The sequence below is a fragment of the Poromitra crassiceps genome (genome assembly GCF_964638095.1).
Source record: "Poromitra crassiceps genome assembly, chromosome: 26".
NCBI lineage: Eukaryota > Metazoa > Chordata > Actinopteri > Beryciformes > Melamphaidae > Poromitra > Poromitra crassiceps.
Genome location: NC_139640.1, coordinates 371,951 through 384,072, shown reverse-complemented (window position 1 = coordinate 384,072; position 12,122 = coordinate 371,951). Strand labels below are relative to the sequence as shown.

Sequence of the window (12,122 nt, the reverse complement as noted above, 5' to 3'; positions counted from 1 at the left end):
CTAGTCCAGAGCAGGCGTAAGGTGCAGTCATGGGTGCAGTATAGACGGTTTTCAGCGGTGTGTTGCACAATAGCTACAACCCCTCAGCACTCTGGCTGTATTCAGACCCGAGTTATAAACTGGAAACGCAGTACGTTATAAACGTTATAAATATAGTCACGTTATAAACAACTAACCAACGCTGGGGGTCCGTATGGAAACGGTGTTACTCGAAATGGTTAAAAGTTCAATCAATTTGGTCATTCAGTGGCGTTTGACTGCCATGTAAAGTAACTAACATTAGCCGCTAGCATTAGCCACAGCAGCCGACTACCCATAATGCATTACGTTATCCCAGCACCCGAACGGGGATAAGAGAGACAGGGCAGGAGGTGGGAGGAGAGCGCACACCTTCTTATTGGTGACAACATTTGACTGCTTGGCAGTCGGTATGTCTGGGAAATTTTCGTTTTTTTTGCGCTGGTTCTCTATTGTGTTGCCGCAAATTAAATAAAATGTCATAATTTTTATCAGCAATTTCGCGGGCGTCAGCGGAGCGTCATTTGACGTCGGCACACTCTTCTAAACAGGTCGCGTGCCGCATTCCAGTGGGCATTCCCGTGCTTTCACATGGACGCACATCGCTACGACCGGTGTCATGCCGAGTTTTGCATCCCCGCCGAGAATTGCATCCCCACCACCGCATCCCCCTCCATAAAGCTAGGAGAGACCCCAGGCCTCCAGGTCACCTGCACCTGGATTTTAAGCACCAAAGTCGGCCTCCATGAGCCAGAAGAGAGCCCCAAGCATGGAAGTCACCTCAATGTGGATTTTATGCCTCAGTCGGTCTCCGTGAGCCAGGACAGACCCCCCTGGCCTGGAGCTCACGTCTACCCAGACAATTATATCATTTGCAAACAGTTAAGTTTCCGTATAAATCATTACAATATGCTCCCGTGAGGTGGGGATGCATTTGGCGGTGGGGGTGCAAAACTGACACCAGCGTAGTTAAAGTCGAGCTGAACCCAAAAATGACTTTTCTTTTCTTTTAGTTCAAATATCTGGGTATGCAGTGCACCTATTTAATAATGTATGCAAAAAAAATCACAAATCTAATTTCTTTAGTTTTTCACACTTTTTCACATCAAAAGTTCATTTTTCAAGATTTCATTGATAACAGTAATGTACAGTTTGCTGACGTCACCTAGTACTATCAAATTTCTACCCCATTTCAACCAATCATATCATGACATGCAGCTGTCAATCAAATCTTCATTTCAGGATAATTTTCTCTTCCAAATGAAGTAGAAAATGGCGCCTAGTGCCTGTCATCTGGCAGAATTCCTATCCCATAAACTAACTACTAACTTGGCCAATGTTAGAAACATGAACAAAAAACAAAAACTATAATCTCTAACAATCCAAAGAAATGTAACTGGCTCGTTAAAACACGCATTCCAGGGATATCGTATTTACAGAAATAGCGTAAATGGCGCCCGCTTGAGAGCGTGGTTGTCAGGGGTCGCCCCTCGGAGAGTCCAGGCGGGCGGGCAGCACCCATGCATCGGATTGTCCGCTCGCTCCGCACGAAGCAGGTGGCTGCCTGGTACTCCGCGGATCCCACTCGCGTAGCACGACAACACGCTGAATCCCACTGGATTTGGGGGTGGAACACGCCATGATTGACCAATGCCAAAGCCAGTCGACAGAATTGTCAAATCAAATCATCGACACCGTATATGGTCCGTCTCTCAATTTGTTTTCAGTCTCCGACGCTCGCGCTAGTGCATTCCGTTCCGGTTCACCTCGACTTTAAGACCAGGCATAAGCCCTGTTGGTGCAACAGCCGTAAGTCCACTCTAAAGACTGGTCTTAACTAAGGCCGACGTAGGAGTTACGACCAGGCATAGTTAAGACCAGTTGGTGCAACATGCCCCTGGTGACTCAGTGTCTCAATGCTTTTTTTCTTGTTTTTTTTCCCTTATTGTTAACTTAGCACTGCTTCATATAGTAGGTCTGAATATTAATTAAATTCAAAGAGGCTTTGTTGGCATGACCATATTGATGTACAGTACAGGTTAGTACAAACAGGTAACAAACCGTTTTAACATGCAAAAAAAAAACATACTGTGCAGTAATAGTTCAGAAACATGTCAGCCATGTCAACAATATTTAATAATGTAGGGAGAAGAGAGGAAGAAAGTGTGTGTGTGTGTGTGTGTGTGTGTGTGTGTGTGTGTGTGTGTGTGTGTGTGTGATGCGCGCGTGTGTGATGCGCGATCCTAATCTGCCTGTATGCATAAAGCATCTGCCGCCCCCATCCAAACAAGTTATCTTCTATTTATAGATCCGCACACCTGACAGGTTGTCTTCTATTTATAGATCCAAACAGGTTATCTTCTATTTATAGATCCAAACAGGTTATCTTCTATTTATAGATCCACACACCTGACAGATCACACCTTTATATTGCCTTTTAAATCATGTCGAGCAGCGAGTCTCGCATTAGGGAGACTGACTTGCTTTCTGCTGCCGTGGGATCGCTGCAGTGCAGGTAGGCTAAACTTGGGGTCGCTGCAGTGCAGGTAGGCTAAACTTGGTGGGATCACTGCAGTGCAGGTAGGCTAAACTTGGTGGGATCGCTGCAGTGCAGGTAGGCTAAACTTGGTGGGATCGCTGCAGTGCAGGTAGGCTAAACTTGGTGGGATCGCTGCAGTGCAGGTAGGCTAAACTTGGTGGGGTCGCTGCAGTGCAGGTAGGCTAAACGTGGGATCGCTGCAGTGCAGGTAGGCTAAACTTGGTGGGATCGCTGCAGTGCAGGTAGGCTAAACTTGGTGGGATCGCTGCAGTGCAGGTAGGCTAAACGTGGGATCGCTGCAGTGCAGGTAGGCTAAACGTGGGATCGCTGCAGTGCAGGTAGGCTAAACTTGGTGGGGTCGCTGCAGTGCAGGTAGGCTAAACGTGGGATCGCTGCAGTGCAGGTAGGCTAAACTTGGTGGGATCGCTGCAGTGCAGGTAGGCTAAACTTGGGGTCGCTGCAGTGCAGGTAGGCTAAACTTGGTGGGATCGCTGCAGTGCAGGTAGGCTAAACTTGGTGGGGTCGCTGCAGTGCAGGTAGGCTAAACTTGGTGGGATCGCTGCAGTGCAGGTAGGCTAAACTTGGTGGGGTCGCTGCAGTGCAGGTAGGCTAAACTTGGTGGGGTCGCTGCAGTGCAGGTAGGCTAAACTTGGTGGGATCGCTGCAGTGCAGGTAGGCTAAACTTGGCAGCTGTTGCAGAAGACATCTCAGCACTTGACTCGTCCTCATGTTCTCCTTTATAGCCTACTTCAGGGATACTCAACTTGCTTTGCCACTTTCGTGAAATGATAGAAGGCGAGGGGCCAGTTAATAAACAAACAATATACATTTTTCTGTAGTGGATTGTAGGTTTTTGGGGTGTCAGCCGGGGTTTAGTCTGACAATGTTGTGCACACCGGATAGTTACTTAGGTTAAGTTAGTTAGGTTAAGTACATACATAAGTGCCTGGGTAGCAAGCAGACGGCGGTATTTGACAATTAAGCAGCTAAATCATAGATTATTGAAAGATATTCCATATTCCAGACTGAAATGCTATAACAGAAGTGGAGTATTGGCCAGAATGACATGAACATTTGGACACTTATTCAGCGGGTATCTTGCATGTTGCGTTCAGGTGCACTGTAAAAAAAAATATATATAAATAAATTCCATATATCCATATTTTCATAGACTAGAGAATGTAATTGTTAATTTTCCTCATTAATGATACATCATTTCATTTTTATGATCTGCCGCACCCGCACAGCACGGATTTAACTGCAGCCCGCGCATCACGTGTGTGTGTGTGTGTGTGTGTGTGTGTGTGCATACTGTGTGTGAGACAGGCGTTTATGTGTCATTTTAAACAGATCTTGTGTAGAAAATTGTAGCATGCATCGCACGTTGAGGATTTTTTTTGTTTTCAGGCAAACAACAAAAATGTCACCTTTTGGGCCATCACCAGCTTGCACTCCTGTGTGTACCCGTCCCCCACTGTCTTGACTTTCCCCATGTAAACCTGTCATATTGTCTTACCTCCCTGTCTTGGTTGCTGCACTGAGAAATTAGATGTTTTATGTCGACTTGACACTCTCTTTCCTCAACTCTGCCTTCTGCCTCGTCTCCTTTTCTTCCCACTCCTCTAGTGCGAAGCAGCTAGTCCGCGGGGAGCCCAACGTGTCCTATATCTGCTCACGGTACTACCGCGCACCGGAGCTCATCTTCGGCGCCACCGACTACACGTCTAATATCGACATCTGGTCGGCCGGCTGCGTGCTGGCAGAACTGCTGCTGGGCCAGCCCATCTTCCCCGGGGACAGTGGTGTGGACCAGCTAGTAGAGATCATTAAGGTAAGAACTTAATTGGGACTAATTAACTTAATACTTATTTGGGAGCTTAGACATAAGCCGCTTTCACACCGGCCTTGGAAGCGGTAAATGTTATGGAATACGTAATCCGTGTCTCCGATGTGAAAGTGATGAAAGCGGGGTGGTGGATCATTGTGACGCCTTGTGTTACGCCAGTGGAGGTGTCATGGCGCCGCATCGGTCGCCATCCCGCCTCCACCTGAAAGCGTAGGAGCGGCGACACGGAACGGTGCGACTGGTCAGCTCATTCATAAAAAAAATGACAGGGGAAACCACCTCACACAGCAAGAAAGGCATAAGTGAAAGTAAAAAACGTAGCCTCTACAATCATAACTGAACATATTTGGATTCCTGTAATCAAAAGGCAAGATTCAGCAGAACGCCAACTCAAATCTTTCAAGAATTTGAATGGTGAAAAAGACGGCATGCTGTGAATCAACTCCGTATAGAATCCCTGCCTATTTAGAATGCATTGTCTGTACATGGCACCCAGCTTTCACATGTTAATATGAAGTCAATTATCATTTGAATTCAAGTCACATTTGACTAATTTCTGTCAATTCATAATCAATTTGTGTCATCTTTAGGGACAATTTAAAGCCCCACTACACAGTTATTAGCAGTACGCTATGTAAGGTGTAAATGTTCCATTTGGTTATATACTGTACTTGTGTGCAGATTTTGGATAGAGACAGTCTGCATGTCTGGGAACGCCCATACAGGCTCTAGGAACGCCCACAATAGACGCTGGGTTAGCCTGGGGGCGGGGTCAGGGTGGGGTAAATTCCCCCGTTCTATCCATTCAGCAAAGTTAGAATTTAGCTGATAGCCCAGCCCAGGCAGACACGATCGGGGGATTTAACCACCGCAGTAAACGCACATCTGAGCAGACGTCTTGTGTTCTGCTCTAGAACCCCCAAACCTGTAGTTTAGAGCCGCAGCACCGTCTTTTGGTGAGTCAGCCCATGAGATATATAGGTGGTTTTACCCCACTCGCGCGCCAGCCGTTTAACATTTTGTGGGCGTTCCCAGACATGCCGACTGTCTCTATTGAGCAAATGGAGAGCAGCATAGCCAGAAGGACAAGCCGCAACCTTTGAATTTGATATGAAACGGATATGTTTCTGTATGTGAGGACCTGCAGTAACAAATCCCTCAAGCAGACACGTCTATCCTTGTCACAAATATTGATTATACAGTACATGCAGTAGTCTGACTTGGGGGGGAAGCAGCGTGGTGGACTTTGCTCGCTCATCGGTGCCGACGATTTCAGTCGGTGCCGGATGGAAATCCCATTCCGCTCCCTCGCAAGCTCTGCAATTGGCTCTGACCTGCTCTGACTGCGGCTGCGACCATATTTGGATTTCCTTTCCACGCCCCCCCGTGTTGAATCTGTATGCCTCTGCTGCTGTACGTGTTGAATCTGCCGATCTCAAATGCCTGCGCCGCTGCCTTTTTGAAACGATAACAACAGCGGCGCTAGTCGCTAGCTCGTTGCTACACGCTGAAAACGATTGATGTGGAGTATGCAATGAAGCAGCCTGCATGGTAGGGGTGTCACGGTACACGGTATTCGTCCCGTGAGTTCACGCTACGGGCATCACGGTATGTCGTTTCACGGTACGTGGCCGCTTTTAGATAGGATTCCAAATGAGTGCTTAAATCAAACGCATCAATAGCAAATGCTACATAAAACAAATACAACAGGGGGGGGGAGGGGTTGGTGGGAGTGTTAGGCTACTCCACACATGCGCTCTGTTTACAAACTTGTGTACAATAAAGATTTAAAGTGGGGGGAAATGCCTTTGCCCTGTCAAACAGCTGGAATACAGACATCTGAGAGGGAGGCGCACCCCACACTTTGGAAATCGCTGCTCTAGAGTAAAAAATGTCTTCATTCCCACTTATTAGACACTATTTCTGATGGTAAAATTCAGAAAAATTCAAAGGGGAAAAAACAGAATTTGGGATTTGTCGCTTTTTTCCCCCGTTTTCGTACCGTACCGTATTCGTACCGAACCGTGACCCCAAAACCGAGGTACGTACCGTACCTTGACTTTTGTGTACCGTGACACCCCTACTGCATGGTACGTTTGGTGGATGGCTGTAAACAGCCTTTTTTTCCCTCAAGTCCACAATAGAAAGCGTCCCCAGCCAGACTCTCCCTGACCCTTTCCTGGGAGAGTCTGGCAGGCGAGACTATACATGCATTAACCTGGCGTCCTTATTTTGCAGGTTCTGGGCACTCCGACGAGAGAGCAGATCCGAGAGATGAACCCCAACTACACAGAGTTCAAATTCCCACAGATCAAAGCACACCCTTGGACAAAGGTACGGTCTCTTTATTGTCGAACATCAATCATCCACTGGGGGCACGGTAGCGCAGTGGTAAGCGCTGTCGCCTCACAGCTCGAAGGTCCTGGGTTCGATTCCCACCTGGGACGCTGTGAACGCTGAAGGAATGCGTGCCCGTCCGCATGTCCTCGAGTGCCCACCGCCCGGGTGGGGTCGTCAAAAAGGGCCTTTCTGTGTGGAGTTTGCATGTTCTCCCCGTGCCTCCCGGGAGTTTCCTTCATATAGGAACCCCCTTCACCAAAAACATGCAATATCCTGGTTGCTGAGGTGGTTCCTCCTCTGGTCGTTCAGGGCGCCTGGTTGGAGGGAGGGGAACTGGTTGGAATAGCGTGATCCTCCCACGTGCTATGTCCTACCGGTGAAGCTTCCTCTGTCGGGTGAAAATAAGCGGCTGGCTAACTGCCCATGTCTCAGAGGAAGCATGGAGCCAGTTTTCGGCTCTCCCCAGATCGGCAGCTGGTGTAGCAGCAACCAGGATAAATATAAATTAGCACTAATGGGGGATAAAAAAAAATCGGGGGGAAAAGAAAATCATCCACACATCAGTTCAAAGTATTAGTCTTGCTAAGAAAGTGAAACAAATGGCATGCATTCTGGTATCATCTCAAAACGTTGCAATCAGAGCACCTTTGGACCGTTTCATTTTTGCAAGAATAGCAAACCCAAATTCCCGGTGGGACTGATATTCTCCCTGCAGCACCAGTACCAAACCCTGAAGTTCTTTGGGTCTCCATGCGTTCTCTGTCTCCCCCTCTATCAGGTGTTTAAGCCCCGCACCCCACCGGAGGCCATCTCACTCTGCTCTCGTCTGTTGGAATACACGCCCGTGACCAGGCTGTCTCCCCTGGAGGCCTGTGCCCACGCCTTCTTCGACGAGCTGCGCCAGCCCAACACCCGCCTGCCCAGCGGACGAGACCTGCCGCTCCTCTTCAACTTCAGTCCCGTCGGTCGGTTGATCTCCCGTTTGTGCCTCCTCCGTGCACATTTCTCACATTGAACTCTTTTGTGCCGATAGTATTTTGTGTCTAATGAAATGTTTGTCTGCGTTTTTGGTCCTCTCAGAGCTGTCTATCCAGCCCCAGTTGAACTCCACACTCATTCCTCCTCACGCTCGCGCACAGACGTCGCCTGCCTCACATGGTATGTACGGCAACTAACAATGATGCCCCGATTTTATGTTTTTAGCTATTGTGCCCAGACAGTGACTACGTTTACATGCACACTGGGGATGTCACTATACTAAAATTTCTACTTCGATACCGATACCCAGGAAAATATCGATACTCGATACCATTTTCGATACCACGGGAAGGGGGGATGCTGACACATCAAGAGGCATAAAAATAAAGTCAGACAGATGGACGGACAGACGCACACGTCTCCATCATCTAGTCCTGATAACACTTTGAACTTGGACAGCAGATTACCGCCACTCTAGCCACCAGAACACGTTTAGCTTGTTGAAGTAACAGATACCCACCAATGATAGGGAGGAGAAAATCTGTTATTTTTCATTAAAAGAAAGCACTGATGATATCAAAACTGTTGCAAATGAGTATTGTATAATTTTTTTTTAGTATTGATACTTTCGATACTATCGATACCTGTTGCAACTGAGTATTGTATCCAATTCAAATTTTCAGTATCGATACTTTCCGATACTATCGATACTTTTGACAACCCTAATGCACACAATATTCCACTATTATTCGGAAAATGACAATATTCTGAATTTGATAAGGGTCATGTAAACAGCATATTCCAGTTGCATTTTCCGAATTTGCCCTTTTTCTGAATTTTGCATTTTCTGGGTTATTTCAGTATTATTCGGGCTTTCTGAGGATTCTTTGATCATGTGTACAGCGCATTAGGGAATATGTGTCTCAATCAGGGTTTTCACCGCAGTTTGCGACGCATGTTGCCCGTTTTTGGTCAACTGATGTGTGCTAGAAAGCGCTAGAACAGGCGATATAATCATAATAATCCATCATCTCTGGCATGCAAAAAGAAAAGCCGACATTTCTGATCGGGAGGAGATGAGAAACATCGATTTAAAGAGAGAGAGAGAGAGTAGCCTATAGTGCCCAGTGCCCACGGAAGTCCACAATGCTTGCGAGCCTGCGAGGTAATAACGTAGGCTACTGGCCTACTTTTTATGAAAGACTTGGATGCGCAACACCAAACTTTTCAGCAGCAAGCTGCTCCTGAAATGGACCAAGTGATGCTCGTAAGAATAGTGCTGCTCTGTTTATTCTCAACAGAAAAACTCTGCGGCTCCGCCTACCTGCATCTCTCTCCCCCCCCTCCCTCACGTGTCGGGGAGGGCGAGCTACGGCTGCATGTAAACAGGAATATTAGTGGATTATTCATTTAGTCGGAATATTGTCATTTTCCCAATATGGGCAAAAAGCGGAATATTGTGTGCACGTAAACATAGTCAGTGTCATGTTTTCTCAAGCTGTTAGACCCCAAATTAATCCAGTTATTTCCTGCAGTGTGGCAATCATGCATGGGTGACATGTGTGTTCCCTCTCTCCCCCTGCAGAGGGCAGTGTCTCAGACAGTACCGCCCAGCCCAGCTCAGCGCCTGGCTCCATCAACAACAGCACCTGAGCATCCCATCCCTCCGTTGTCCTTTCTCTTGTCTTCACCCTTTCCTTCTTCTCCTCTCTGCTCTTCTCCCTTTCATCCCCCCCTTCCTTCTCCTGGCTCCAAACTCCTTTTTAAAAAGAAGAAATATATATACAGAATATACATCCTCACACACAACACTCAACATTGCTTATTTCCCATGGATGTTAGCCATTTCCAATATAAAGCAAAATTCTGTGGCTTTTGGCTTCAGAAGAGGTGGAGGTGTTTGTAAGGACACTCAAAGTAGCCATTTTCGGGCTTAATATAAGCTGCAGTTGCGAGCCCAGGTCGGCCCCTCGTCTAAGCCTGTTGCAATGGAGAAACTAGCGTAGATTAGGCTGGGGGTGTTTGGGAGACAAGGAGGTGGCCTGTACAGGATTTTCTGTATTATAATCTATTACAGTCGACTTTTATCCCTTTTATTTTCTATTTATTTGCATTGGCTTATTTTATGTGTGGCAGTTGAATGGGGTCCGGATCGGGCCAAGGAGTTGAGAGAGAGAGAGAGAGAGACGGTCGCCTTTCAGGCCTGACCGATATTGACAATCATCCTTTAGTAGAGTTAAAAATGCAAAAATCGTGTCGTTAGCGAGTACAAGCCTATTTGTAGCGAGACGATGGCTTTTTTCTGTCACGTCGCCCTACTCTAAAACTCTGCTCAAGTTGTTGTCAGTTCACCCAGACAGAACGGTGAACAGAAGAAAGAAAAGATTTTTTTTTTTTTTTTTTTTTTTTTTTTGCTTTTATTATCACAATTTGATACCAAACGGAAGCAACGTTATTGATTTGGCTCGTTTTTGTCCATGTCATTTTAGATAAGATTTTAAATGTTCTCATTACAAAATAGTTAGGCCAACCAAAAAACGAGGGAGCCGCAAGTCTGTGGAAGAATGCAACAACCTGTCTTTTGTTTCTATTTTCCCCCCCCGGGATGCGAGAGCCTTAACCGTCTTCTTCTTTGAACGAGAGGGATCTTTATAAGAGTAGAACGCACACGTTCGTTTTCGTCGGTATACACACTCATGTCTTCATCGGTTCAGTTGGAAACCCCAGTGTTTCGTGTTAATTCTGAAGTGAGTATTGCACATCTCCAAAGGGGAGTTAGAGGGAGGAGCAAAGGGGGCTAGCTGTGTGGATATTGTCCAACTGATAACGCAACCTTACGGACAGGGAGATGTTGGTGGCGTTGGGCATCTAGTTGCATCTGTTGAAGTGAAGCTTCGGTGTATCAAATATGTATACAGTTGCCCAGGACTTGTAGGGTGAATATTCAGCTCGTTAATTATATCCCCTTTAATAGTGTTCATAGTTTCATATCGGCTCAATTATGTCGGAAGGAGGACTTATCGGGGCTTTGGCTACAGAGAGTACTGGATACTTTCAAACTCGCCACCTGGCACTTAATCGTCATTTCCGTTGACGCCAATACACACAGTACTCGTTTGCGCAGGGGAAGGTGCGCCTGCAATGAATTTTCTTCGTTTGTGAGAAGCGATTGATCGGAAAACTCATCCCGCCTGCCACCCCCCACAAACTGCCTGCTCATCACGACGCTCATATCAGGTTATTCTCGTCCGGTAGCGACGGAAGGTAAACCGATCTCGAATGACCGCACGGCCTCACGGTTCCACTGTCGGCACGGACTAGTTTTGTTCCTTTTCCGCCACACAGATGTGCACGCTCACCCCAGGAGTTTTTGCACATTTGACGATCGCACTCGCTTAAGCCGGAAACACGCTACGTCAGCCTCGGCTTGAGGGCGTAGACCTACATACTCGGAACGTCGGCTCGACGAGGCGGTCGCAGGGGGAGGAGTCCCCAGCAAAATGAGTCAATTGTGTGATTTCACTAGGATTTCAATGACTAGAAGTTTAGCCCAAGGAGAATGTAGTGCATATACTTGGTAATAGCTTTCACTCTCTCTTCCTGTTATCTCCCCATCTAGTATACTTGCACTGTTCACGTCAGCTGTACGCCGGCTGCGCCGCAGGCACGGCGCCTACTGCGAGAGGGCTTTGACCCCCACAACCATGAACTCCCGCTTTACTTCCTCACTGATGTCACCCAATCGTCTGACCAGAAAGAAATGCTCAATCCACCCAGAACCCAACCCGCTTTTGGAGCCTCCCCCTTCCAAGTCCCCCTTTTCTCATCCCTCTACCTTCTCTCTCCCTTTTCCCCCCCAATCTCCTTCTTCTCACTGCTAAACTGTAAATATCAAGTACCTTTTATTTTATTTTGTTATTTTTGTTATTATTGTTATTATATTGTTGTTCTTGTATTTTTTTCTTTTTTTCTTTTTTTCTTCTCTCTTCTCTATAGTAGACAGGAGCCGGTGCAGCAGCGACCGGGCTGTTTATATCCTCAGCCTCAGTCTGTAAATACGATTTCATTTCAGTCCCTGGTTCAAGGAGGGGAAAAACAGAACAAAATGATTCATTTTTATTCTCTCTCCCTCCATTTCTCTCTTCTTTACCTTTCCCTTTCCCCCCATAAATGTTCACGATTCTTTTATTTATTGTACTGTTTTTTTTTTGGGGGTGGGGGAGGGGTATTTGTTCTCCACCGGGGTGGTAAGAATAAGGGGTTTCTGCTTCCCCCCTTTTTTTTCTCTCTCTCTCTCTCGAGTCCAACGATGTCCCGCGCGAATGATTTAAACATCCAAGATACTGTACTTTTGATCGAGACGTTGGAGTGTGCGCTTTCCAATCAGTGCTCTTGTATGTA

The 12,122-nt window shown here is 46.8% G+C and overlaps 1 protein-coding gene across 2 annotated transcripts in view; it reads left to right on the top strand.

The window, feature by feature from the left end:
* gsk3ab (glycogen synthase kinase 3 alpha b) overlaps positions 1 to 10,080 on the top strand; it is a 39,213-nt gene extending 29,133 nt beyond the window's left edge. For both annotated transcript variants that reach the window (XM_083661200.1, XM_083661199.1), the window contains 5 exons: positions 4,184 to 4,388; positions 6,642 to 6,737; positions 7,522 to 7,708; positions 7,824 to 7,901; positions 9,307 to 10,080. In XM_083661200.1, the coding sequence (XP_083517326.1) occupies positions 4,184 to 4,388; positions 6,642 to 6,737; positions 7,522 to 7,708; positions 7,824 to 7,901; positions 9,307 to 9,374 (634 nt within the window). In that variant the 3' untranslated portion in view covers positions 9,375 to 10,080. The remainder of the gene's footprint in view (positions 1 to 4,183; positions 4,389 to 6,641; positions 6,738 to 7,521; positions 7,709 to 7,823; positions 7,902 to 9,306) is intronic.
* Positions 10,081 to 12,122: the final 2,042 nt, after the last annotated feature.